General features: G+C 48.8%; 5 protein-coding genes across 7 annotated transcripts; 3 read left to right on the forward strand and 2 right to left on the reverse strand.

The window, feature by feature from the left end:
- The first annotated feature begins 367 nt into the window (after window positions 1-367).
- Window positions 368-4,251, forward strand: LOC112894901 (oil body-associated protein 2B). 2 transcript variants are annotated; one of them, XR_003229085.1, is made up of 3 exons: window positions 368-883; window positions 989-1,770; window positions 3,808-4,251. XR_003229085.1 is itself a non-coding variant. In XM_025962746.1 (2 exons), the coding sequence occupies exons 1-2, from the start codon at window positions 595-597 to the stop codon at window positions 1,447-1,449; spliced, it is 750 nt and encodes a 249-aa protein (XP_025818531.1). In that variant the 5' UTR covers window positions 368-594; the 3' UTR covers window positions 1,450-1,908. The 2 variants fall into 2 exon arrangements, 1 of the variants encoding a protein (XP_025818531.1); XM_025962746.1 differs by lacking the exon at window positions 3,808-4,251 and having other exon boundaries at window positions 989-1,908.
- Window positions 4,252-5,080: 829 nt separating this feature from the next.
- On the forward strand, window positions 5,081-9,084 carry LOC112892027. The gene is made up of 3 exons (XM_025959075.1): window positions 5,081-5,179; window positions 5,309-5,633; window positions 6,164-9,084. The coding sequence occupies exons 1-3, from the start codon at window positions 5,142-5,144 to the stop codon at window positions 8,897-8,899; spliced, it is 3,099 nt and encodes a 1,032-aa protein (XP_025814860.1). The 5' UTR covers window positions 5,081-5,141; the 3' UTR covers window positions 8,900-9,084.
- A 716-nt stretch (window positions 9,085-9,800) lies between these two features.
- LOC112894028 (HVA22-like protein f) lies at window positions 9,801-11,252 on the forward strand. The gene is made up of 5 exons (XM_025961594.1): window positions 9,801-9,956; window positions 10,081-10,107; window positions 10,223-10,345; window positions 10,442-10,688; window positions 10,809-11,252. The coding sequence occupies exons 1-5, from the start codon at window positions 9,910-9,912 to the stop codon at window positions 10,833-10,835; spliced, it is 471 nt and encodes a 156-aa protein (XP_025817379.1). The 5' UTR covers window positions 9,801-9,909; the 3' UTR covers window positions 10,836-11,252.
- Window positions 11,253-11,288: 36 nt separating this feature from the next.
- Window positions 11,289-13,301, reverse strand: LOC112894027 (GDSL esterase/lipase At5g45670). Its single transcript, XM_025961593.1, has 3 exons — window positions 12,981-13,301; window positions 11,730-12,353; window positions 11,289-11,649 (listed from the first exon to the last, which is right to left on the reverse strand). The coding sequence occupies exons 1-3, from the start codon at window positions 13,213-13,215 to the stop codon at window positions 11,426-11,428; spliced, it is 1,083 nt and encodes a 360-aa protein (XP_025817378.1). The 5' UTR covers window positions 13,216-13,301; the 3' UTR covers window positions 11,289-11,425.
- Window positions 13,302-21,599: 8,298 nt separating this feature from the next.
- LOC112894693 (DNA primase small subunit-like) lies at window positions 21,600-25,952 on the reverse strand. Of its 2 annotated transcripts, none has more exons than XM_025962476.1 (17): window positions 25,798-25,952; window positions 25,497-25,708; window positions 24,977-25,027; window positions 24,719-24,894; window positions 24,537-24,614; window positions 24,324-24,435; window positions 24,101-24,185; window positions 23,977-24,028; window positions 23,833-23,894; window positions 23,627-23,742; window positions 23,386-23,507; window positions 23,101-23,169; window positions 22,953-23,010; window positions 22,608-22,681; window positions 22,452-22,500; window positions 22,255-22,334; window positions 21,600-22,040 (listed from the first exon to the last, which is right to left on the reverse strand). In XM_025962476.1, the coding sequence occupies exons 2-17, from the start codon at window positions 25,651-25,653 to the stop codon at window positions 21,978-21,980; spliced, it is 1,404 nt and encodes a 467-aa protein (XP_025818261.1). In that variant the 5' UTR covers window positions 25,654-25,708; window positions 25,798-25,952; the 3' UTR covers window positions 21,600-21,977. The 2 variants fall into 2 exon arrangements, with proteins under 2 accessions (XP_025818261.1, XP_025818260.1); XM_025962475.1 differs by having other exon boundaries at window positions 25,497-25,668; window positions 25,798-25,936.
- Between the last annotated feature and the right edge of the window lie 1,746 nt (window positions 25,953-27,698).

The raw sequence follows: 27,698 nt of genomic DNA on the forward strand, positions 1-27,698 counted from the left end.
AGTTTGCAAGATGCTCTAGCACTTCCCATAGAGGGGAAAAGAGTGAGACCAGAAAAACTGTAGGAACGACTATTTGGTTGGAGCGAAGAAAAAAAATACAGGAAACTTTTCTATGAGGTTAGAAAATTTTCCTGATAATATTAGTTAAAAATTAAGATACTCCAAAATTCGCACTTGAAAATATTACAGTTCAATTCAAAGGAGCCTTAATTCAGTATAGAATGCTCCTTTTTTCTTTGTTCCAAGTTCTCAAGTTCTTCTCGAGGAGAACAATAGTGAATTCTGACTGACGCCTACATCCACTCCCCAGAATCCAGATGCACACCTCTTTTTTTTAAAAAAAAGAATCCAGATAAAGAATCCAGATGCATACTTCTCGCGGCTTCTCATGTGTGCTGTCATGCTGTGTCACTCAGCAAAGCTGTGCCTGGGCCGTCTGGAAGGTTTCGTTGCATGCGAGTCGCCACGTTCTTCACCTGCGCGACGGCACGCGTCAGACGCCTGCCTCCATCAGACCATGAGCCGCGAAGATAAATCCACGCGCTCACGCACGGTCGGTCACGTTCACCCACCGTCTCGTCGTGCGATCTGAAGATGTCCTCTAGCGATCAGAAGCCGGCCGCCGCGCCCGCGTCGGGCGCCGCCGAGCCGTCGCCGCCGGGCAGGCCGACGGCGGTGTCGTCGCAGGTCCTGGACATGGGCGCGCAGATGGTGCAGGCGCTGAAGCCGGTGCGGCAGATGAAGCTGCACGCGTGCAGCTTCGCGCTCTACGCCCACGACCTGCGCCGCCAGATGGAGGTCCACCACTTCCTCTCCCGGCTCAACCAGGACGTCGTCCAGTGCGCCGTCTACGACTCCGACAAGCCCTCGGCCCGCCTCATCGGTCCGCGCCGGCGCCGCCTCTTTCTCCCCACCGCCGTCACAAAACCGCATGCCGTTTGTGATGATAGCTAGCGATTGACTCGTGTGTCTCATTCATCTTTATTAGGCGTGGAGTACATCGTGTCGGACACCATCTTCGAGGGCCTGCCGCCGGAGGAGCAGAGGCTGTGGCACTCGCACGCGTACGAGGTGAAGGCCGGGCTGTGGACCGCCGTGGGCGTGCCGGAGGCGCTGCAGAGCTCGGAGATGGCGAGCCTCGCCAGGACGTACGGCAAGTTCTGGTGCACGTGGCAGGTGGACCGCGGCGACGCGCTGCCGCTCGGCGCGCCGGCGCTGATGGTGTCGCCGCAGGCCGCGGAGCCGGGGCGAGCGCGCGGCGACCTGGTGCGCGGCCGCGACGAGAGGTACGGGGTGGACAGCTCGGCGGGGGGGCTCAAGGCGGCCAGGGTGGAGATGGAGGAGCCGGAGTGGATCAACCCCAACGCCGACTACTGGCGGCTGCACGGCAAGGGCTTCGCGGTGGACGTCGTCCAGGCCGAGATGAAGCGCCACGCGCCCTTCCCGTGAGCCACCGCCGCCGCCGCCGCGGGGGTGTTCGTTGCGACGCGTGCTTGTTAAGATCGATGTGGCAGCATGAACGGAAACAGAGTGCGGAGACATCGACTATCTCCCTGAAGTTACATAATGCCATCCCGTAGTATCAACTGTCTCCCTGACCTTGGGAGCAGGGGCAACTAGAATGGGCGAGATGAGACACGTCGCGTCCTTAATGGTGCCCGTATAAACCCTCTGTAACGCGCCATTAGCATAACATGACAACTCCTAGACCGGAGGCCCAGTGTTGTCGAAGAGTCCTAACTCTTTGAGTTTGGGTAAAGTCTCTCAGAGGTCAGTGGCCGCTAATCAGAGTGCTTTTATCAAAGGTAGATCTATTTTTGAAAGTAGATCTATTTTAGAAAGTAGTGTTGTAGCTCATGAGATAGTGCATAGTATCAATTCTAGAGGAGAAAAAGGGGTTATTTTGAAGTTAAGACTACGAAAAGGCTCAGGATAGAGTTAATTGGGACTTCATATTTGAGGTGTTGAGAGCTAGAGGTTTCAGCTCCACTTGGTGTGGTTGGATTAAGAATAGTCTTGGGAGGTTCTGTAGGTGTGGTGTTAACCTGAATGGAGAAGAAAGCTCCTTTAAAACTAGAACTAGAAAAAGGTTGAGACAGGGGATCCCATCTCACCCCTTCTGGATGTGTTCATCAGGATGTCAGAGAGAGCTGCTAGGAATGATATGGTGAGAGGTTTGCTGAATGATTTCAGAGAGGGAGGTGTTGTGAGGTGTTGTGTCTCTGCAATATGCAGATTGATGATGCTTATTTGAGGAACCTTAAGGCTTCGTTCGGCAGCGGCCAGACCAGGTTTCGATCCTGGCCAGAACACTCCGGTTTTCAATATAGGCTGCTCCGTTCCACCCGGAACGGCCCCCGAAAACGGCCCGTTCCGACAAAACCGAACGATGCCTCATCTGGTTTGGAAACTTCTCTGGCACGAGGATTAACTTTAATAAAAGTTTGCCTCATCTGGTTTGAAAACTTCTCTGGCATGAGGATCAACTTTAATAAAAGTGAGTTCATCCCTTTAAATCTATATGAGGATGAAACCCATAGAGTAGGTCACATCCTGGGCTGTCCAAAGGGTGGTTCCCTATTAAGTACCTAGGAATTCCGCTACACCATGATGAGCTGAGGAGGGAGGACATACAACCCTTAGTAGACAAGATCTTAAAAAGGGTAGCTAGTTGGAGAGGGAAATTACTATCACAAACTGCTAAGGTGTTGATTAAAACTTGTCTCTCAAGTATTCCAGCTTACCTCCTCTCCTTTATTAAGTTCCCTAAATGGGCCATAAAATTCTGAACTCCCATATGGCCAATTGCTTGTGGAGTGATAAGGAGGGGAAGCATAAATATCACTTAGTGAATTGGCCTTCTGTGACTATGTGCAAGGAGCTTGGGGGGCTAGGAATTCCAAACTTAAAAGAGATTTGAATATATGTCTTTTGGCTTCTTGGGTGAAAAGATACAATCTTGATAAAGACAAGTTGTGGAGACAGCTGATTGACTATAAGTACCATATAGATAGACCACGTATCTTGTGCTCTAGGGATGTAGGTGCCTCTCAATTCTTCGAAGGAGTAATGTGGGCTGCAGAAGCAGCCAGGTTGGGGTATAGGTCGAAAATTGGTGATGGTAGAAAGGTGAGGTTTTGGGAGGATAATTGGTTAGGTTCGATAAGCCTAGCTATTCAGTTTTAGGATTTATATGTTTTGGTGAATGAAAAAACTAAAATAGTAGCTGACCTCTAGGATGGAGTAGATCTAAAATGTACTTTCAGAAGAACTGTGGATGATAGGTTAGAGAGAATGTGGTTGGAGGTGGTACAACTTGCTTCCACTATCTCTTTCAGTGAAGATGAGGACAATATGATTTGGCAGTTTACCTCAAATGGGATTTACTCCTCTCAATTTTTGTGTAAAATTATCAATTTTAGAGGAATACTCCCTGTCTTTGTTCCTGCTGTTTGGAATCTGAACATTCCCCCTAGAGTCCAGTTCATTTTATGGCTGCTTTGTAAAAACATTGTTCTCACTAGAGACAATTTGGGAAAAAGTAACAAATTAGAAGTAGGTACTTGTCTCTTTTGCGAGGAAAAAGAATCTTGCCAACACATGTTCTTTGATTATGTGGTTGCTGTTAGAATGTGGAAGGAGATCTCTAATGTGATTGGCAGGGAAGTAGGGGGAGGTTTTGAATCAATTGGTGTTTGCTGGCATGGTAATAAAAAGTTTACTATTAGTAATATGCTTATTGCTGCTGCTCTATGGGGTCTATGGAAACTTTGGAATGGTTGTTGCTTTCGAAATATCTCCTAGCAGAGCATGAAACATTGCTGCTGAGGATCACGGGCTTGGCGCAGAATTGGCTAATTCTGTGCCCGGCCGACAAGAAGGTGGTCATGGAGAGCTGGCTGAAAGCTGTGAAGGAAAATGCTTGCAAGCCGGAGAGGCTGTTGCTGTGAACAAGGCACTGGAGAAGCTGGAGTTTGAAAACGTGCTGGCGGGGTGGAGATACAACAAGACACCGTCCAGAGCTCATCAATGGAGCTCGGGGAGAAGCTCAGAAGATCAGATTCCGTTGGAGCTTGCCTGGAGGTCGCAGCTGCGGACGAGTACAGGTCTGCGCAATGTGCTCTGATTTCTCCGCCTGTAATTGCTGCCCAGAATATGTGGTCTGGCTGTGCTGATAAATTGTTCTCAGTGTGTGGGTGCGAGCTATTGATGTGGATGTTTCGATACAGTTGTGTAGCCAAACTGTAATGAACCGATAAAATGGTCTTTTGCTTTGCTTAAGACAGGGGCCGAGTCCCTAGAACTCTAAAAATCTCTGGGCACCGTACAAGTAGACCGTAAAGAAAGCCATTGTTGAGGACCTCATGAGGGACGAGATTCAACAACTCGCGATGGTGGCAGCTACTCCACATGACTAGTCTGAGAAGAATTTTGGTGCTGTCTCTCCTCCGATAACACTCGGGATTCCCTTGCCAAACCTAAGCGAACTTGATAAGTCGCCACTGCAACTTCGCAGCTGGTCGAGGGCACATGGAGCAGCTGAATCTTTAGCACTAACCGACGCTGTCAAGCAGGCGAGCTAAGCCTTAGCTCCGGGCATCGCCGGTGCTCGTGCTGCCCACCAACCAGGCCGCCTTAATTTACTCCGCATGCCGACTTGCCGTGCAGCGGTGCAGGTTGCGATGCCAAGCCGCACAGGGAGGCGGCGAGGTGGCCTGCGCGTCGGGTCCCCTCGGTGGCCCGGCCGGCCCACCGCCGCCGCGGCACCGCTGCGCGCAGGGGGGACACGACGCAGCCCAGGCCCACCAAAGAAGAACACGCGCGATTCACGAGGCGCGGGGGGCAGTAATTGGGGCCAGGCGACCCGGTGAACCCCCGACGTCAAATCCGCCGCGCGCCGGGCCCCACCACCTCGCCCCTCACTGGCTGCCCACTCTGCCCCACGCCCCACTCTCCCTCAGGTCTGCACTCGCTTTTTGTAATTTTTTTTCCGCCTCCCCGCCCGGTCATCTCCCTCTCCCTTCCCCGGTTTGGTTCCCCTCTCAGGCCGAGCTGCCCCCCTCCCCCCCCCCCCCCCCCAAGGCCCAGCCCGCATCTCTCGCCGGCGGAGCGACCCTGCTGCCGGGGGAGAGGACGCCAGGATGGCCCAGGCCAACGCCGCCGAGCCATTCTCGATACGGTAAGCACGCGTCCTGCGCGGCACGAGAGGGCTTGTGTTTCTGCCTGTTCGGCAGCTTGGCTGGGCCTTGACGCGGGCGGGGGGTGTTCCCGAGCATGCGCGGCTGACCTGTTGGACTGAATGGCGCAGGGGGTTCGCCACGAGGATGCGGGCCGTGGACACGGCCAAGTGCTACCCGTTCGGCGGCGGCTGCTGGGCGGAGGGGGAGCCGCCGCCGCCGCCGCTTCCGCCGATGGACCCGAAGCCGCCGTCCCGGTGGTGGAAGCACGAGCTGGCGGCGGCGCGGGCCCGGCTTTCGGCAGGCGCCAAGGGCGGAGAGCCCGCGGCAGCCCGCGGCGAGGGTGGCGGTCCGCGGAAGGGGACCAAGAGGAAGGGATTCCGCTCGGGTTCCGCGGCCGAGAGGGCCAAGAAACAGCGGCGCTTACTTCAATTTAGGTCCTTTCTGAAGAACAAGGTATGGCTCTGCTTCATGGGCGCGTGTGCTCTTGCTTGGTGGGCTTGCACGTCTTAGGGTGAGCCACAAGCACATTGTAGTTGTAGGTCCTAGGGCGAGACGCAAGCCCATTGGCAAGCAAGAGCCACTAACCTGTTCAAATGTACTGAACAAAACTGTTGCGAATGTGAGTCTTTTGAAGCTCTGAACATGGGGCTGTAGGAGTTTGATTTTTATCTATTAATGCTTGTGGAGGGGGCAGTATTTTTTAAAACCTGAGCCTATTGATAAGAAAAATTGCCTAATCATGATTTGGAACTTATGTTCAGCTGAATCTAAAAATCATATCAACATTTGCACTGCTGTCGGCAAACATGCTTCTATTCTGTTCTGATAGAAAGAGTGTAGCAAAATGTAATTCGAGATGGATGGCTTGCAGAATTGTCTAGAATGCTTTCTTAACAGCATACAACCAAAATGCATAATTTTCCCACTATGAAGCTTCACTCCTTATTTTCAGATCACAGTTAGTAACACATGTTCATTAACAGGAGAAAACTTGTAAGCCTCAGTCAACATCTCGTTTACATCAACACATGTTGCATATGGCATTGTTGAGAAAACATAGAAGTTCTATTGTTCATACAAGGGCAGAACTTGGATCAAGGAAGAAACTGGATGAGGCATGGGATTGCATGCTACCCCATGAAAACAGTGCGAAAAGACGAAGCAGAGAAAGAATGGACCCTTGTAATGAAATGCAAAGTAACCTTTTTGGGAGAAAGGAACCGAATTCCTCTGTAAATAAGCAAGGCATAGAGGTCAATGGGGCAACCAATTATCCTACAAATACTGGCTGCGAAGTGGTGAAACATGCTACAGGCCCCAAAGATGATATTTTTGGAGATCTCCCACTCCTGGAACTGGAAAACTCCAAGACTATGTTTAGGACGGGTGTTGATGAACTTCCAACTGTTATAGAAGAATCGTTTATAACAAGTCAAAGTGAAGCAGATTCTATACCAGAAGCTGTACCCTTGAGACTGATAGATGCATCTGACATCACTGCTCGGACGCCGTCTCCTCTTGAAGACTTGGTGAAAAGTGAAGTTAGTCTTGACAATGAGCCAGCATTCGTCTCTCACAATGATGGGACAGGAAGTCACCCTGCCATTTTTGGGATTGATTGTGTGCCACATCATAAGAATATCAGTGTGGTGAAACCAGGTCTTGGTGATACACAGTTGAAATTTAACGGGTCGACCTTAAGTTCTCATTCTGACCTGAGGTCAAAATGTGGTTCTAGTGACCCTCTCCAGGGTTGTTTTGATGCGAACAAAAATTGCCACCAGGAAATAAAGAAACATGGTACAAGTTCTACTACCATTTCACCAGCCATGAGAACCAGAACTGAAGCAACTAAATATAAAGATGTGTCAATTAAGGGTAGGAAGAGTACTGATATCTCTGCAGTGGTCGCACTACCTGCACCCATGAACCATCTTTCGTCTCAAGTCAGTGTGTTGCCCTCTGCAGTATCACAAGGGGTTTTCAATACAAGAACCAATACAAATGACATGTCTTCTATCAGAAGTATGCCTGCCAAGGAATTCATCCCATCTACCAGACCTTCTGGTAACTTCAGAAGTAATGTTGATCCATGTGCACCACTGTCCAAGGAATGCGTCCCATCGACCAGACCTTCTGGTAACTTCAGAAGCAATGTCGATCCATGTGTGCCACTGTCAACAGATAAACAGGGGAGCTGGTACTCAAAACTTCACCCAGTTTGCAGTCCTGCTAACATTGGAATGGCTTTTATGAAGCTGCCTGGCCTTGAAAGAATGGAGATCTCAAACTGCAATGTAGAGATAGGTGAAAACAAATTTAGGAGCGCACAATCGATGAACACAGTAAGATACCAGAAACAACAGTTGGTTAGTGGCATGACCAATGTGATGCAGTGTCAGAAAAAGATCGGTCGAAGCAACTCTCAAGTTGGGAAAACAATTCTGGATGCTTGTCCGGCCCAAGGTAATCATCATCTGCAGCAACCCACTGTGCGTTTGATGGGTAAGACTGTCTCAGTTTGTAACCATAGCAAGGACCATAATGTACCAACCATGGGGAAAATGAGTCCAGCAAATGTCCCCATTGAAGCAAATTACCACTCCACAACGTCATGTCAGTTACCCCAGAAGAGATCATTCCCTTATCAGGATTCTGTGGTATCAAGAGTGCATCTTAATGATTCTTCAGATTTTTCAGCAAGGATTCCTAACAATAGTGTGTCAGGGCAAAATACTAATTTCAGTTGTCTCCATAACCAAAGGCTGCAACCAAACAATACTGCTTCTTCAACCATAAAAGATAGCACTTGGAATTTTGGTAGTCAGTTTGTTCGTCAAGCTGAACTCAATAATTCATCTATGGTCAGCGCCAACTCCAAGATCAGGCATGTAGAGTTACATCAACCACCTCATCGGATGAGCATTCCTCAGAATCAGCAGTCTCATTTGTGGGCTTCTGAATCACACATGAGTAGGAAAGATCATAGTTTCGTGGGCTCAGCAGCAGATCAATGTTCTCCTGTTCCACAATCGTTGATAAAGGCAAGCATGAAGGAAAAGTATCAGAAATCGGCTTTGTTGTCCTACGAAGATCCTAGCTCCATGCCTATCCCCCAACCCTACCAGATACCTGGGGAAAATTTATCTTCTGCACCCGCCATATCCTTTCTTGGCTACGGCGCGGATAATTCTTTGTCCAGAAGCTCGTCTCCTGGACTGAGTCTTTCTCTTACAACAGGTTTGGCAAATAAGTCTGTTTCAACAGGCAGACCAACTTATACGGGCAATCTTACAAACACAGATGGTAGGAAGGTTGCTGGCTTTGCTGATCCGATAAGCAAGGGACCAGCTTATACAGATAATGTTTCACAACAACCTGCAATGAGACAACTTGTTACAGATAGACATGATTTTACTTCTATGGGCCTAAACATTGTGAACCATTCACCTGGCTGGTCACTTAGTGATGCAGTTGGTCCTCGCGTACTTGATTTTAGTAAAAGAATAGCGAGGGATGTGCAGACAGCAAGAAATGAAAGCAACAGTTCAAGGGCCAGTTCAGGTCCAGTTCCACCTGTCGAATCAAGGTTGAGGGTTGGGGTGGTTGCAGGAGCCAATACCATGTTGAGGCAGGGTCAAAACCTGAACGATCATTCCAAACTGCTATATTCCACCAAATTTTCAGTCGATAATGGTATCAATTCAGTTGTATTATAGTGGAAAGCACGAAAGAAATAATCAGTTGTCCTCATTCAAGTTATAGTCTGTAGTTTTTGAGTATTCAAGCACAGGGAAGTTGTAAGAGCTCCACATTTGCAAACATGTTAGTTTAGCAATTGATGGATTGATTAATTCTTGTAACTTTCCGTTCAAATGTGCAAGATTATTTGATTGATTGATCACTTATCATGCGGCATGCCATATCTGACACTAGCTTGACTGGTTGAGGACATTTGAACTGTACAGATTGTAACTACTTGATTGATCAGTTTGAGGACATATCAAGATTAAGGTTGAAAGGAAAGCAGAACTGCATTTACTTTCAATCAGTTTTGTGACCATCATGCAAACTTTCAGATACTAGTACGCTTGATTGATATGCAATTATCTGTTATTGCTGTTACAAAGCTGTCTGTTTCACCTTTTTGCCTCCCTTTTGGTTCAGCACTACAGCATTCACTTTAATCGTATTCATTTCCATCGTTAGAGCATCGCCTGAATCGTACATTCCAAAGATGGCCAAAGTGAGCACTTGGAATGAAGTGAACAATGGTCCTTTTTGCAGATTCATCAGTCTCAGCTTTATGAGCTAGCTAATCAGTTGTGCGGCACAGTGATAGATTCTGAGTCCTTAGTTCCCACACATCTTCACGTTGGTAGCCTTCTGATCCTGCAACCTTTGAAAAAGGTTACTGATGATGCACGCAGTTGCTTCAGACCTTTCCAACTGCATTGTTCTTACTTTCCTTGGACCAAGAGTAAAGAAGACTTTGCATGGTATCAGCACGGATGCCTTTCTTCCTCTCCTCCTCCTTTAATCCCATAATATTAAACACACCCCCTGCAGAAGTATAAATGCATTTGCCCATCCCTTGTCATCTACAACACCGTCAAAAACAGGAAGGAGATCAGGGAACATCGGGACAGGCTTCTCGCACGTCGGAATAGCAAAACTAGGAGATCAGGAAACCTCAGAGCAAGCTGCTCGCAAGTCGCCACAACGGATCATGGGTGTTCTTGGTGCCCTTGCTAGAAATCTGGATGCCCTTGTTGGGTAAGCTGTACATGCCTGGAGTTTCTGTTTCAGATAACAAGTCTTGGCAACAATGGCCGTCCCAAAGTTTTTGCCGCTGTAAACTCTAACCATTTCCTTTTCTTTTTTTTTTTGTACATTACAGGCCAGGGGTCATGCTCCTTTATCCTCTGTAAGTAACAATCTACTCCTTCAGTCCAGAAATAACCATCGTAGCACCATGATATTTTTTTTGTAGCCCTGTATTCTGAATCCTAACAGAGTTTGCTCCTGAACAAAATTTGCAGCTACGCGTCGATGCGCGCGATAGAGAGCCCTTCCTCCCTGGACGATCAGCAGTGGCTCACCTACTGGGTCCTCTACTCCCTGATCACCCTCTTCGAGCTCTCCTGCTGGAAAGTCCTGCAGTGGTAAGCTGCCCTTCATTCTCGTCAGCCTTCATTTTTTTTTATCTCGGGTGCCTGAATCGATCTCATCGTCTTTAATCGTTTCTCTCTCTCTCTCAGGTTCCCGCTGTGGCCGTACATGAAGCTGCTCTTCTGCTGCTGGCTGGTGCTGCCCATCTTCAACGGCGCGGCCTACATCTACGAGGCTCACGTCCGGCGCTACTTCAAGATCGGCAACTACGTGAGCCCCTACTACAACGAGCGCCAGCGCCGGGTGCTGCAGATGATGAGCCTCGACGCGCGCAAGTCCGTCGAGCGCTTCATCGAGACGCACGGGCCCGACGCGCTCGACAAGATCATCCGGGCCGTGAGTTTTGCTTTCCTTTTTCCTGAATCCGGAGAGTTCATTTTTCCACGGTGGTTTTGGGATCAGAGTCGCCTTCGCCTCGCTCTTTTTCTGACGGAGAAGCTTCTGAAACTTGTGCAGGCTGAAGAGGAAGCGAAGAGGACCTAGCTTAGCGTGCGGTGAACCGATCGAAGGGATTCGTAGCTTCAGGTGGGGTCAAGGCGAAGCAATCCGAATTGCTCCGGCTGAAAAACGAGGCAATCTGAATTGCTCCGAGTGAAAAACGAGTCGCTGTATTTCCATCGGTTGTGTAATTACTTGTGCAGAAATGGTGTGCGTGTGTTTGATCATCATTTCGTCGGGCTTGCAAAGATGCCAGTTTATGGTCGAGAAGATGCCATGACGAGAACATGATTTGATTGAAGAAGCTGCAAATTTGGTGTACGTGTGAGATCCTTATCAGTTAAATTGTACGTACATTTCTCTGAAAGAGACCACACAAACTTTATCTGTCCATTAAGTTGCACAAATTTGCATGTTTGGATGTTTTGCCCATTCAGGCAGGCATCAACTGAACGCAAAGCTAAAACATATGGAATAAATTATTATCTAAATATCCACTGCAGATATACCAAGTATTCCTCGTAGAAAAAAAATTACAGATATACGCGCTTGTACAGGAAAAAAGAATCGCACGGCTAGTGAGGTGAATCCCGTTTCCACCCTTGGTGCGTGGATTAGCGGAATCACCTGACCCATCAGATGGACGCGAGCGTGCTGATGTCCATAGGGTAGACGTCGTTGGGCGACTGGGCGCGGTAGGATCGCCGGCCGACGATGATGTTGGCCGCCTCCGACGGGTGGAAGGCGTCCCAGAATATGTGCTGGTCCCTGTTGGCGCACGGCGCCTGGTACGGCAGGCACGTCACCTGCCCGTTGTTCCTGCCCACCCCGCAGCACCCCGCGTTCGTCACCGTGAACCCTGCCGCAGTTAATTAATTTGAGTTCATCAGATCGATCGATCAAAGGAAAAAGAAAAGAAAAGAAATAATGAATAGTTACCGTAGGATGCGGCGTTGGCGAGGATGTCGGCGAAGATGTTGTAGGCGTTGATGAAGGTGAAGTGCGCGCCGGGGAGCGCGTTGAACTCGTCGACGAGGCCGACGAGGCGGCGGTTGAACATCTGGATGGCGCCGTCGATGCGGCCGACGCAGGTGGCGCCGTCGGCGCTGTAGCGGGCCAGCTCGTTGGGGCTGCACCCGACCTGCCCCACCCCGATCATCACCACCTTGCGCGCGCCGTAGTTGTAGAGCACCTGCAGGTAGCGGCGGTAGTCGGCGATGAGCGCGTCGGCGAACTGCTCCGGCGTGAAGCGGCTGCCCGTGTTGTAGAAGGCCGGCATGAAGTAGTTGTTGAGGTAGTCGTTGCTGCCCAAGCCGACGCTGAAGATGCAGCGGCTCAGGTGGTCCGACGCCGTGTCCTGGTCGCCCAGGATGCTCACCAGCGTCGCCACCGCCGTCTGGTAGTTCTGCACCTGCCCCGCGAACGGGATCCGCCCGCCCAGCTGCTGCCCGGTCTCGGCGCGGATCCCGGCCGCGGCGGACGCGAAGTTGGCGCCGCCGAGGAGCTGGTCGCCGCTCGTGGCCGCGAACGGCGGGATGAAGTCGTCGAAACCCAGGAGTTGAGCTGCGCGTTTAGTTTGCGAGCACATGCATGGTTAGAACTTAGAAAACACACACTAGAAATTTCGAACAGTAAGTGCACGTTTTTTTGGAGTGAATCACGCCATGCAAACTTTTGAACGTACCAAAAGCGTTCGTGGGCTCCGAGTCCGAGAGTAATCAGTAAGCCCTTTGAGTGCCTTATATCTTTACCCGTATATACTCCTTCCTATACTGATCTACTAGCTATACTGCGTATCTCTCTTCACCCCAGCGTATGAATTAAATTCCAGGTAACAAGCACCAAACGCCCCTTCTACACGGCCACACCGGCAACAAGTTGGCCCTGGCTCTTCTTCACCAACCGCAGCTAGCCACAGAACTCCCATCCGTCTTAATTCACACCCCTCCCGAATTTTCTATTCAGAGACATGCGTGCATGACGACCATAAACATCGCATCACGTATGTTTGAGTTACTGCTAGTGGCAAGCGACAGGGATCCAGAAGCTACGGGCAGCTGGGCGGTGGCAGCCGCGCCTGCCTACGTTAGTGGCCTCATCGGTGTCTGACGACCTCGCCGCCGAGAAGCCATGTTGTGCGTGTACATGCGTACTTGACTCGCGGCTAGCACGGGCCGGCGAGCTGCTTACCGATGACGTCGACGGTGGTGAGCCCGTTGGTGAAGCGCCCCGACGGGCCTCCGGCGAAGTCGATGCCGTAGGGCGGGTAGTTGGCGCGCGCCAGCGACACGATGTAGTTGTTGTTGCCGTTGTCCACGAGCGAGTCGCCGAAGATGAAGTAGCACGGCACCTGCGGGTCGCACCGCGCCACCGCCACCGCCCAGCACACCGCCGCCGCCAGCCACAGCAGCCGCCTCGCCTCCATGGCCGCGCGCTACCAGCAGCAAGCACCCGGGAGCGAGAAGAGAGGAGGGATCGTGCGATCCCTGGACCAATCGGCGGCCGGCGACGACTGCTCTCTCTCTCTCTCTCTCTCTCTCTGAACACCACGCGAGTCACGCGGCGGTATATATAGGCAGCTTTAAGCGAGGGTCAGTGTGCAGCAGCGCCAGAGGCGGGCGCGCGCTTGCATATGAGCGGAACCGAGCCCGGGCGGCGGCGGCGGCGTCGAGTTGGAAACAGAAGGCCTGGCATGGGAGCCGCGCATTGAATCCCGGCAACAACGGCAACGTGGCCGTGTCGTTCGGCGGTTACCGCGAACGCGCCGATGCGCTGGTCCGAGGGACCTGGTTACTGACGGAACTGAACTTCGCCACTGTTCTGCAGCGGTAGGTGTTACCCGGATCTCATTTTCTTCATTGAATTCCACTGGCCGGTGGCCACCAGGGCCGCGGCCAACGCGCCCCGGTGAAAGTACATCTTGCTATCACTGCGCTTCACGCGCGCATTAGTGAGTCAGGGTGGTTATGTACGCACTACTGTAGTAGGGAGGGGAGACCTGACTTCGATTCTAGTGCATTTGGGATGGAGCTGGGCTGTGTAGAGCGGGGAGGGGCTCCAACAGTCACTCGCAGACTCGCTCATTCCTAGACTCTCTCTCTCTCTCTCTCCCCTGTCGTGGAGCGGCCGGCGGAAGGCCCACTTCATTCACTTTGCACATCACAAGCTCGCACGGCATTCGTCGGGAAAGGAGCAAAGGAGCTTGGCACGCACAGAAACCACTGTGCATTTCGTTTCATGCAGTACCAACGGTATGGACGAACATCCATCCAGAACCTGGACTGCATGTGCCCTGACTTGTGTGAGTTGTGAGGAGGTGCTCTCTGGTGTCGCTTCAATGATTGATCTCTTGCACGCCGTAGGATCCTATGTCCAGAAAAACAAAAACACAGCAGATATAAAGTAGTATAAACTTGGAAAGTTAAGCGCCAAACGGTCGTTGTCTTGGGACTGGGGTAAATAAAATGTCGGTCATCCGTATCAAAATTACTACCACACTTTAGTCTGAGTAATCAGAACAACACTGCTCACGGTCTCCACCTGCAGGGCCAAGTGGACGCAGAGTAGCCCGTGAATTAGCACATGCGCGCCATTTTCTGCCCCCCACTCCATCCGAATTACTGGTACACGAACAAGGATAAGGGCAGCATGCAGCTCCATTAATGGAGGTAGGAAGGAGGTAGCGCGAGCGAGCGCCTTCAAGCCCCCGGCGCCGACGGTACAGCAGCGCAGCCGCCGGCCGCCGCTCCCCAGAAATCATTTTCCTGTGCTCGCTCGACGCGGCCCTGCCTGATGAACCGGTGAGCTGGCCGGCATTCCGCGCCGCCCAGAACGGCAGAGCGAGCGAGCAAACACTACAGGCGCACATGACGCGCGCGCGGAAGGAGGGAGAGACCTACCGCGGCGGCGCTTTTAATCCCCCCCCCCCCCCGCCCCCCCCCAACTCGCTCCGCGAGCGCGCACAGGCCGCGAACTCACGAGCAGACAGAGACAGGACGACTGACCGTGTCCGCGTCCGCGTCCGCCCCCAGGCTACGCTCCTCCACGGGCGAAAATCCGGGGCGCGGCCTAGCTACCTGCCTGCTGGTACCAACCGGACTCGGCAATCCGGGCGTCGTCACTCGTGTGGTGGTGTTAACTCGGGCGAGTACGAGCGCCACCGCTGGTATCTGCTGCATGCGTACATGGATGGGCAGCACGTATGGATGGTCTTATCGGCAGACACCAGGGCTACTATACGCCGTGGATCAGCCGGTGCAAACACAGCGTTGCGCGAGCATGGCATATGTGCACGGATCCATTTTGATGTTTATGGTGACATGGTGTGGAAGTGGTAGGATAATGCTATACGCCGGTGGATGTATGCTGCGTGGATCCTGCATCTTTTTGTACCGACAGGGAAGCATCCAGCGAACAGATGGCCTGACTGGCCAGCTTGAGAGCGACACCGCCGGCCGCCTGTCGGTAACTGAACATTGCAACCGTCGGTGTGCACATTCGGTGATCAGACCGGTGCAAACACTGAAACCGGCCAGTGACCCTTTACTTTTACCAAACACAATACACACACTATCAGTTGACAGAGACGAAGAGTTCGGACTTCAGAGTAAAAAAAAAAAAGGAACAGAAAAGGCTTGCGATGCTGCCCATCGGTTTTCTCGGCGGCCACTGCATGCATGATTAGATCCTAATAATTCGTCCTATTCAGCATGTACAAATCTTGCTTCGTGAATAATTGGCCGCTGCCTACCAAGCTAGCTTCACTTGCCTCGCCGCAGCTTGAGTCAACATTCAAATGATCTACAAACAAACTACTATAAAGAAAAGAAAAATCTAACATTTTGTTTGCTTCAAGAGGAAGCAGATCTAGAGGGCATCAAATCCTGCAATAAATACATCGAGTTGGTGAGCAACTTAGCCTCAAATGTAGGTAAAAGATACACGACGTGCACCATTCCAGCCTATGGGAAAATGACATACGGCCAGAGTACCCTCAATCCGTTTTTAACGCCGAACGAAGCTACATTAATGTATGGACGCGCACGAAACATGTAACATGCGCTGGGTGCTGCTCTCCATTCCTTATTATGAGCACGGCACGTTTGTATCAGCCGCTAATGCATCGGCTCTTTGCCATGTATACTCCCTTTCCTTCAGCTACCAGTTGACCTGATGCATCTTACCGTCGCCTACCTGCTTTCTGAGGAATGTCCACCCCCAGTATTTTGAAGGTTTCAGACTCAATCTATAGCATTTTCAGATATACTACATGAGCCTAATTTCAATATTTTTTTTCTCATAACTCATACGCAGCAGATCTATCATGCATTCATGCAAGCAAACGTGGTCCTTTGTAGTCATTTCAATTTTCACCAAACAAAGAACCTGACCCACCCTAGAAATCAGACATCCTCTTATAATTTGGACAGGAGGAGCTTCTAGAATAAGATTGTTAGTGAAGCAGTAACAAGAGCCAACTGCTGCTTGACCAAAATGTTAGTAAATCTGAAATAACGATGCCTCATTAGTCACTATAGCCTAATCAATACCAATACTTGTAAAGTTTGGAGCAGAACTGTACAAGCGCGCCGGCTACATGGTTTAGGAGAACGCAGATAGTAGCGTTCTCCCTTAGTCGGATATGCTGAGACCATTCTACCAACCTGACCACCTGCGTCATATACCCTTGGTTTTCATAATTTACTATTTAATTGCTATGTGAAAAATTCCAGGAAGTTACCAATTAATTGCTATGTGAAAAATTCCAGAAAGTCAGATACCACGAGCCATCGCATGATGTCTATTTGCAGCAAAGTAGGTTGTAAGCATTGACTCCTCTACACCTAGTTTATTAACAACTCGTTCAATATTTTCACCCTAATGAAATGAAACCATGTGCATATCAGGAAGATGGAGCTGCAACTGGCATTCAGGAAGGTGGATAGTTCTTGCTCTGATCAAAACCGTACATCCTCCATATTCCTTCTGGAGGTGTAACCCAACGGGCATCTCTGTATTGTTTGATCTCATCAATATTCCATATATCGTCTGACTTACCAGCCTCTCTAACGGCCACAGATATCCGGTCGCGACCCTTGTATATGTACTTGAATAAATACTTAATAGATTTAATACTCCCATAAGCCTCAATATTGATGTGACAGTTGAACGTGCGCAATAGATAAGGATTGTAAGGCACAACCAATCTATTATCCATTTCGTGGCCTCAGACCTTTTCATTGCGCCTATCATTACATCGCCTATATAGGGTATGATTTTTCATTTTTCATTAACCTCCTCTTCAACTCTTCTAGCTTTTCCCTAAAGACATGAGTGACGAGATCTGGACGGTATTACGGTGTCTAGCCTGGTACAGTTCTCTCTTGATTTCATCCCAATTAGAATTGCATGTTATTACGAGGAAGATATCTGGTTTGTTATATCTTCGTGCCAGAACCACGACGTCGATGTATCTGTTAAAGCCCATATTCTGTAGGCCCATATGGCCATGAAATCCTCTCTCTATATTGATGTCTCCTGTAATGGAAATTCTATCTTCTGAATCCTCCAAGGTTAGTAATATGGGATCAGAGAAGGGATTAGGGTTAGGGTTAGACTAATCTAATCCACCCAAGATCCAATCTTTTTCCATCTTGGAATTTTTTCCTCGCTGCAGCCGCTCATTTGCGGCTCGCGTGCAGGAGTGACCCTTCGCCACACCGTCTCATCCCGTTGTCGCGCAGCCACCCGTCGTGGCAACCTCGGCTCCTCCGGCCGTCGACCGTCGCGGCTGCTGCCCATCTGCTGCGACTCCCGAGCGTTGTGGCCGTTCGCTCGTCGCGGCCGTCCGCTCCCATCGCGGCCTTGTCGCGGCCGTCCACTCCCATCACGGCCCCATTGGGATCGACAGTCCGTCACCCCTATTTTTTTCATCTTATAGCTAATTTTGAAGGGTCGATTTTAAGAAATTCAAAAGTCCAGAATCGAGAATTGAAAATTCATAATCCGCTCGATTCTAAAATCATCTAACTTTTAAGGGCCAGTTTGGTAGAGCTCTGTCGGAGGAATTCTCCAGCCGGGTGGCGGAAAGCACCCGCCTAATCCTAGTTAAGGATGGGTTTGGAGGAGACTTAGGAGCGCTCGATCGGTGGACAGATGAGCGCAGAAAGGACACAAAGATTTAGAGTGGTTCGGGCCGCCGGAGCGTAATACCCTACGTCCACTTTGGTGTTGTATTGATTGTGTAAGCCTGCCTGGAACTTAGCCTGGGCTTGTGCTTGCGTATGCGGCCGTGGGATGTGTCCGTCCCTATCTAACAAGTGCACTCTCCCTTTTATAGTTCAAGGGGAGTGCTTACACTGTGCGGGGCCCCGACAGGTGGGTCCGGCCATCAGGAGTATGCTCAATGAGAGATGTGGAGATCTTCATCTCCAGCTCCTCTCCGTAGTCTTCTCTATCGGGAAGTTGATGTGCGTATCCATGGCCAGGATATGGCCGTGCACAGCCTTGTCTTGCACAGTATCCGGTGTCAGTGTTGCCCAACAGCGAAGCCGTGCTGTCACTGTTAGGATGTAACCTTCAGCTAGGCGGTGAAACAGCGCTGACTCGTTGCGTGCACACTGTTGCAGCGCACGCCTTGGCTTGCCTATTACAGGCCATCATCACGTACGCAGCGCCGTGACAGGACTGTACACAATCCGCGTACTGTGCACGGTGATACGACGCGCCGCCTTGGAAACAGGCGGCTTACCGCGGTGTCAGCCTACCTGCCCCGTGTGTCAGTGGCAGGCCGCCTTTTTTGACTTGGGCGTGCCCGGCCCAGCTACCGCATTAAATGCTGGTAGGTGGGCTGGAGACCCGCGAAGGGCCTCTAGCCGCAGGCACGTGGCAGGGCCAGCCCTGCTCCCACCGCAGGACGGCATGCGGCGGCGCCGGACCCCTTCCCGAGGGGAGGGGGGTCCGGTCCTCCGGGGCCGGTCGGAGCGGTCTGGCCTGTGATAGTCCGGCCATCACACGTGGCGGCCCCGGACCTCCCTGGTCGGGGGCTACCCGAGATCTCTCCAGCCTTCCTGGGAACGTGGGGGCCCCGGTTCCGGAATAGCACGGGGAGGGTCCGGAGACCACGGTCCCAGCTGTCAGACCCGGGCCGTATGCCACGTCCCCCAGAAGGCAAAAGGGGAGATTACGAATTGCGAGATGCCAAGGGCCTGGACACCCTAGCAGGAGGTACCCCTATCTGTATGTACCGACAAGTTCCAACTGATCCTGATTCTCTGATTCTCTGTGGGAGCTGATTCTCTAAGAGAAGTAATTCTGTGGCTGAAGGTGATCTCTAGCATAAACTCTTAAAATTAGGATGGAGAATCACTTCACAGAATCAGAAGAAGCTACTTTTTTCAACTCCCAGTCTCTTAGTTCATTTCAGAGAATCACTCCACAGAATCAGCAGAGAATCACTTCTCTCTGAAAAATTGTTTGGCAGAGCTCTTGCTGGATTCAGCAGAGAATCAGATCAGGGAGCTCTGCCAAACTGACCCTAAATTTGCTAAAATCGAGACTTTAAAATGGGCGGTAAGAGGAAACAAATCGGGCCTGCCGCCTGCCCCGTCGTGGTCGCTTGCCTGCTGCGTCCGCCTGCTGTTGCTGCTGCCGCCCATCTGCTGCACCTGTCCCTGACGCAAGGAGCCAGCCGTTGCTGCCGCTGCCCATCTACTGCACCTGTCCAGCCTGTTGCTAACCGGCTGCTGTACGATTCCTTCTGTTGTTGAGGACGTGTGGCTGTTGCATATAGTCTGTTGTTCTGCTCCTCTGATTGGCTGGTGATCTGCTTGCTCCATCTCCAACTTCAGTGCGTCTATCACAGTGCGTCTGCTTGCTCTTCTTTTTGGCACTAAAGCATACAGATTAGGAGCCAAATCCTGGATGCTTCTTTCAGCTAGCCATTTGTCTCTCCAGAAAAGAGTATCGGCTCCATCTCCAACTTCAGTAATTATGGCCAGTGAGAGAAGGCTCTCAACATCCTTACTAACTTGGAGTGGTAAACTTGCCCAGGTTTATCAGGTTCAGATTTCTTGAGCCAAAGCCTCTTACCCGTAGAGCAATTCCTAGTGATTTCAAATCAGAAATGCCTAGTCCTCCAAGCTCCTTAGCCCGGCAAACTTTGGGCCAAGCGATGAGACAACGCCCACCTTTTGCTTCCTTGCGCCCTCTCCACAAGAAGCTTCTTAATTCTGATTTTATCAATGCCCAAGGCGGTGATGTTGCTCCATTATTTTTTGCTATGTATGATTACACTATGTGCCGTGCAGGTGTGGTCAATGGAATACGAATATGACCATGATGGATATTATTTTAGTTATAACTGATCGTGTGCACACCTGAAACCTGTTAAAAAATGTACACAAATGACAGAGTTGCATCCCTCATTTTCAGAAAGTCAAAGCTCTCCTTTTTTTAGTCATATCTTGCAAGTTTTAGTTGCTTGAAGAAATGCGGCTGCAATGTTACTAACCGATTCTTAGGTTTGTCGTAAATTTTTCTGAATTGAAGAAATTATACTGGAAACACAAACACAAGTATGTGGGAAATTTCAACCATTTCAATAAGAAGCCGAGAGATCTTGAGGCCATTGCAATAAGCAGCCGAGAGATATTCAGTAGGTTGAGGAATATACCGTGAACCTTAAGCTATTGCACATGGAACTCCCGTGAGCCAAAGCAAGCCTGTTAGTGCTATGCAAGTATATAACTTGACACTGCAGCACTGGCTATCCTATCTTTGATGGACTGCCAGAAAAACATCTTTGATAGAGCTTGAGATTCGCAACCTTTTGCATGGAAGCAATAAAATTAAACCCTCTAAAGACATACGTGAACCATTTATGATCATAGCTGCATAATTTTTTCCCCATCTCTGACCATATGAGCGGCATTAATTATAGTTCTTATCAAATATTTTGACTACCATAGCAATTATAGTTATGAGAAAAAAGGACTACTATTACTGATCTAATAGCCAGGGATTCAAATTCCCTGTTGCAATGCATAAATTGCATACTGTACCAATCAGAGCAGCTGAAAAGCTAGTAATCGGAGTGTCTACTGACCTACCAACCTGCCAAGCCAATTGATGCACGGCCAGGGTGACGATGATGGAGCCTCTTGCTGGCTCGGCGAACGCGGGGGATTGGAGCGGATCGTCAGCAATGGCGGGGGATCGGGGGAGGCGACGCGACGTCGCCATCGAGGGCTTGCAACGCCGTCTCAGAGGAGGACACGATGTCGGCGATGGTGAGGGATCGTGAGAGGCGACGTCGAAGTCGAGGGAGCTGGCGTGCGGATCGCGGGGCCGACCAAGGGCGAGGACGTCACCATGCCGATCGCGGGGTCGAACGAGGGCTAGGGCGACGTCGTGCAGATCGCAGAGGTCTGCAACGCCGGCTCAGACTCTCAGAGGACGTGACGGCAATGGCGAGGGGGCGAGCCCGCACGAGGGTTCGCAGCACCGTTTCGAGCCCACCAACGGCGACGGAGCGGGTCAGCAACGGATCGTCGACAGCGTTGGTGAGGGGACGAGGGCTACGTCGAGGGTTTGCAGCGCCAGCTCGAGCCCACCAATGGCGACGGCGTGCGGATCGCCAGGGCATGGGATGGGGGAGGGACGGTTGCCTGGGCGTGGGACGGGGTTAAGGGGGTTGCGGATCGCAGGTCGCAGGATAGGTGGGGCGGTGATCAGGGGCTCTGGAGGCACGGATGGACAGCTTTTCGATCGGACGGTCAAGATCGTTGCATGGCAGAGCGACGACAGGTGGGAGGGTCAAGGTCGCACCAATTTTTTTTTCCCAATTAGGTTTTTTAGCTGTAGAGATTGCTGGGCATATGTAGCCTAACTTACATGATATACCTTGGCACCGTCGACCAGCAAGGGTTACATTCATTCTCTGGAGCCCAGCAGTGAAACCTATAGACGCCTAAAGCACGTCGTACACCAGTACGGTATATAGCTCTGATCACACTCAGTAGCTACAACTTTGAACCGACATGGTACCATCTCCGGAGCAGCGTCATGGAATAATCGCTCATTCATCCATGCAAAGAGGTCAGTGTCCAGTTGAAATGCTCCTGATCGCGTCCCACAGGCGAAATGCGGGCCACCAGCCCACCCATGTGATGCGTGTGTATGTGGATTTTACCAATCCAATGAATTCTTGGACTGTTGGAGCTTTGCATTGTATGCACTTTCCAGTTCCTCCTGCAAAATTTCAGGTCGAAAAATGTCATGGGACACCAAAATAGCAAAGTATTATTTTCTTGAAAATGTTTAAGCGCAACATCAAATGCTTTCGAGCATAGAATCACATGATATCAAGAAGTTATCTTATGTTCGCTTAAGATCTACAGCCGAAGATCTTTTGCAGGGTTTCAATTATTCACATACATACATATGGATGAACTGCCACCCGTACCTTGCATGCTTTCAGCAGTGGTTGCAGAAACGAAGTTCTGAAAAACCTGATGGATTTCTCCAGGGACGTTCTTTCCCAATCTGTAACTCAAAAGGATTTGAGCAAAGAGGGTGTATTAGGCAAGGTTGCATGGTACTGAAATGCTATACTTTTTTTTGGCAATTACAAATCACGGAAGGTGGATGCTTATCACTTACTATTTTCAGAATCTGTCTGAAAACCAGCAGCATTGAGCTCTCCTAAAAGCTGTAAAGTATTGTTTTCACAAATCAGCATTGTACCATGATGCTTGGAAGAAGAATATGAAATGTTAGCGCCTAATTTTAATTGATGCTAGTGTATATGGACCATACCTGTGATAGAGTCGGAACAGCTGTAGGATCAAAATCATCACAATTATTGGGATCAATTGGAACACAAACACGACCTAGAAAAAGAAACAACAATCAATTATCAGCAATAGGGTGCATTGTGTGACAAAAAAAATCCAGTTCTTAGAATAGTTCAGTTCACTCATAAATAAACTAAATGAAAAGGTTAAGTATTTAAGTGCCCAAATTTATTCTGCAGTCTAGAGGCTTCAAATGGACGTGCCAAGCATGTGTACAACCACCTTCTCTTGAGATAAGAGATGCCACCTAATTATCACATTACAAACTAAAACAGAAATTGAATGCATTATGTCTTTTAAGTTTTACCTGTTTTCGGGTGTATACAAAAGGGAGCTTTTAGTAAATGATTCATGTGCTTTGATACCTGACATGCGTATAAAGTTGATTAGGAGTGAGAACAACCTTGGATAGTTTTAATACTGCAAACACATAAAACTGATGAATTTCCTTTTACCTCCATGTCAAGTCTAGGATATGTGTATGAGAAGATGATCTCTTCCACACATCTCCGAAGGCCCTGAGCCTGAAACATATAACAATTAGCACAATTATTGAACATAAGAGCATGAATCAGCAGATGCGATTGTAATTGAGAAATTGGGATATTATACAGTCTGGTGAAATCAAAAGAAATAAATAGTGATCGATAAACAGACAAATGTCCAAATAAAAGTGAATGGGACTGCAGGGGATTGAACACAGAAAAATGTAATTAGGATTGCAGAAGATTAAATAGAACCTTGTGCTTTCCTGACTGTAAGGTCATCTTCAATTGTTTCCATCTGGCTGCATTGACATCTTCCTTTGAAATAGAAGATCGTCTATTTCCCTGCCACTTGTCATGGAGCTCACTAGCAACATCTAGAAATGAAATCCACTTCAGAATGATGGTGAACATATTTATGACATGCTAAACAAGGGATGGTAGGTTTAATCTATATCCGAGAGTAATGTTCATATCATATGGCGCCTTTTCTTACTTTCATCAGGGATGAGATCAAGTATCTTCTGACATCTCTCCTCTGATGCAAAGAGTTGTTGGCTAAGTAGCAACTTATCTTCAAAGAAGCTTTCAAGAACATCCGTGTATGACCGTCTGCAGGCGCATAAATTACATAATAATCAATTTAGCTTTTCCATTTTCTGTTGGTAGAACAAACAAATTGACAAGACAGTGAAGACATACGCAAGGAAAGGATGGAGGACAGGTCCAGCCAAGGATACTTTCTTCAGTGTATTTTCACCACCCTGAGATAGATTCATAGGGTTAAAATAGATTTCTGGTGTGGGCGACAAATGGCATGTAGAGTCATGAATGATGAAGTGACACCTTGTAGACTCGAAAATAGTCAGCAACTGCAGCCCTTTGTTCATTGCTGAGCCTAACAGGAGAACACAAATGTATTTTAGGATCAACAAATATAAGAAACAGATAGAAGTTAATTCGACCATACTTTCTTGCTCTGGTGTCACAGACCCAGCAATGGACACCACGACGGCCACTGTATACCCACAGTATGTGATTGAAACCAAAATCATCTGCAAACAAGAATTATAATTAGTAAACAAATGCACACCACTGTAGAAGTAACCAACTGCAAATCTGCGCTTCGTGCAGATAAATCTGCAAAAGTGGATAGCTCATGTTATGATTCATTGCATAATAAACTAACATGCCTCTAAGAGAAGTATCCAGAATTTTGATAGCAATGGTCATTAAGGGCCAGCAGTCCGAGCAGACATCAGCTCCAGAGCAGCAGTAGCGCGCATCATCATAATCAGATATATCCTGAGTAAATTAAAGATGTTGGCAAGTTGCAACGGTTGCACAAGAATATAACATGCACAGATTAAGTGAACAGGGAAAGAAAAGAAACACAAATTTCTTACAATGTCAAAAATTAGTTCCCTTTCCACTGGTACAAAGACATTATTGCCAGATTGGGCGTAAGCATGACGCTTTGCAGGCTGCACAAAAAACACGATTCTTCAGGCAGTAGCAAACAGAGGGCAATGCAGGAAACTAGAATCAAGCAAAAAAAAATGATATGTTCAGTGATGCTGCATCATACATCTACGCTGTAGACAGGTCCAATATCAATCTTGAAAGGGCACTTCTCCTTGATAGAACTCTCCAATTCAGCAGCACTATCAAAGGATTGGAAGCGCAGGTAGATGTCATTCTCTAGTGTAAATGAAAACTCTCGACGTCCAACATATGACTGATCACATCCGGGGTGCTTTCCATCTATATAAAAACATTTTTTTGGTTAATCAAGAAACAGCAAGAGCGTAAGCTACCCTAACCAAAGAACCAGATGAGCACAAACCATTTGCATAGCAAAGCCATTTGAAGAAATCGCCATATGGGAAGAGCTTTCCTGCGATAGTATCATTGGTTGTTAGCAGAAGCAGTAGCGAAAAATCAACGAAACTAGTATCCTTACATAGTGGAGTAGATTTTTAAATGCAATACCTCAATCAGGTAAAGAGCATGCCTAGTTACACGAGAAGAATAACAAAATGTGCTAGGTCCGAAAAAAAAAGAGTATGGAAATAATCGCAAGAAATTGGAAGGAGTTAAAGAAAACTTCTTGAAGCAAACAAATATTAGCCATTGCTTGAAACAAAAACTCTTGCAGCAAGCAAATCTTAGCCATGCTACGTCTCACTCACATACAGCAGAAAAAAAAACCACGAATTCATCAAAAGAAATACACAGAGCCTCTACAATGAGATGCAAGATCACGACTTTGTCCAGAATTAATGACAATTAAAGAAGACAAATAACTATGGACTTATCGGACGCATGGGTCATTTTTCAGTTTAAAAGGGAACGAATCGCTTTACCGTAGTAGACTCGGAGGTAGTCGGCGTTGAACCCCTCCGGCACCTCAGCAGGGCCTTCTACCTTTAGCTGCTGCTGGCCGTCAATCTCCATAGAGTCAACCGGCTCATCGTCCCTACCCACATTGGCGGACCCAGCATAGGACATGGGTGTACACATGTACACCCGATAATTCTTGCAAACGAAATCGAAGTTGGTAGGTAATATATTGTAACTGGATTCAGATCCGAATACAAATAGTTTTGTTAGGGTCTGGGGTGCTCCGTCTCGCACAGCAGAAGGAAAGAGAAGGGGCGGGCATACCTGGAGGATGCGCTCGTTGCCGGTAAAGGGCTGGGCGAAGACAGGACAAATGGCGCCGCCGCTCGCCTAGTCGTCGCCGCCAGGGAAGGAAGAGCAATGGAGGAGAGAGTCCGAGAGAAGGGAAGGGTTTAAGAAACAGAGGGAGGAGATGAGGGGTGCGGAGCGGGTGTGAGGGGGTCGTAGTACTAGGCCAGGGGGGCAGATTGCGGAGCAGGGAAAGAGACAGCGGAATGGCGGGAAGAAGGGCGCTGCTCCCGCCAAAAAGCTAAGCCGCCGCTGGCGCTCTGGTTCTGATCTGGGCCTTGTCTGCTTATTGTAGCGGGCGGGGAAGGCGAGGGCAGGTGGCCCAATTCCTCAAGGCGAGGCCCAGGGCAAAGCACATCTATGGGAGTTACTACATGTCATTCGGGTGATTTCTCATTGAATTATCACTCACTTTTTGTTCCAATAGGATCTTGACACCTCAACAGCACAACAGATAAGAAAAAATGATTGATAGAACCATAAAAAACACTCAAAAACAGAATAAAAATCAACAATGGATGAGAGGGGAGCGATTGAGCTGCTTCAGGTGGACAGAGCCACAGAGGTAGACGAGAGCAGAATCCATCAGTTCCTAACTTTCGCCGGCGCCGGCCATACCATCTTCCTTCCCGCCGCTTGATCTTGGGAGCACGACAGCCTTCACAAGAACAAGTGGGACCGCGTACACCAACGGCCGGCCACCACCCAACGGGCCGATAAAGCACAAACACGCCATCAAATGAAACAAACAGCAGCCCAACAAACCACACAACACTTGCCTATTTTAGTACCGAATGCACGAATCGTGAAGCAATCATAGCCACAGAAAGCTAAGTGAAAATAATACAAATAATTACTTAAGAGAGAGAGAAATTTCGCACATCTGATCTCTCTATCAGGTGTGTGCTTCTACAAATAGCCCGCATATGATGATTCTTTTCCCGTATGACCGTGTCGATCTGAGCGTGTTCTGCAAATGGTCACCGGATGGTTGATAATGTGTTCTGATCGTCTGATTTGACAACAACAGTTCGGCGAACCATGAATTGGTCTGAATATGCATGTTTGTAAGTTTGTTGCGAATTCCGACACAATCTCAGGTTGCTTCTATGATTTTGTCGAGGAGGAATGCTATGCGATCTTTCTCCGGTGGCGCAACGTTTTCTTTTGACACACTCTGGGTGTGCATCTTAACAAAAAAAAAAGAATGCATAAAAAGGATAACGATCCGTTGTATGGTAGGCTAGTAGGCTATAATCATCTAATTTTTTAGTATTTATATTTTTCATGTAAAAATAAGTGTAGTAGGCTAGACACTATGGTCAAATTATTTTTTTTTATTATTTATAATATTTATTTTTCCAAAATAGATGCTCACATAAGAGATACGTACAATCATCCCTATGAATATACACACCTAATCCTATCTCTGTAAATATCTCCGAGCGACTGAGCCAACTGATCCCCATCAAGATTCTCAAGATTGATGAAGTTACCGCATACGTTTCGCTGTCGACGGGCATACCGCCTACCATTGAAAAGAAATAATACCAGTTAAATTCCGAAATAAATCCAAAACATATGAGCACCTGTGCTGAGTCGAGAACTTAAACTTAAATGGACATGTTCCACCGTATAAGAAACGTCACTAGCTGAGGCAGCTACGTTCAGTTCGCTTGTGAGGTTCATTTCTTATAAATATGCAGTATTATTTTACATAAATTTACACAAATGAGTGCTAATACACACCGGTTGAGACAGCTAGGGGTACTACAGACAATTCCAGCGTAATCTTCTCTTCAAGGAATCAAGAATCAGTAACGATTTGTTTGGGTAGAATCACTTCAACCAAATAATCAATTCACCAGAGTATCAGT

The sequence above is a fragment of the Panicum hallii genome, chromosome 5 (genome assembly GCF_002211085.1).
Source record: "Panicum hallii strain FIL2 chromosome 5, PHallii_v3.1, whole genome shotgun sequence".
Taxonomy (NCBI): domain Eukaryota; kingdom Viridiplantae; phylum Streptophyta; class Magnoliopsida; order Poales; family Poaceae; genus Panicum; species Panicum hallii.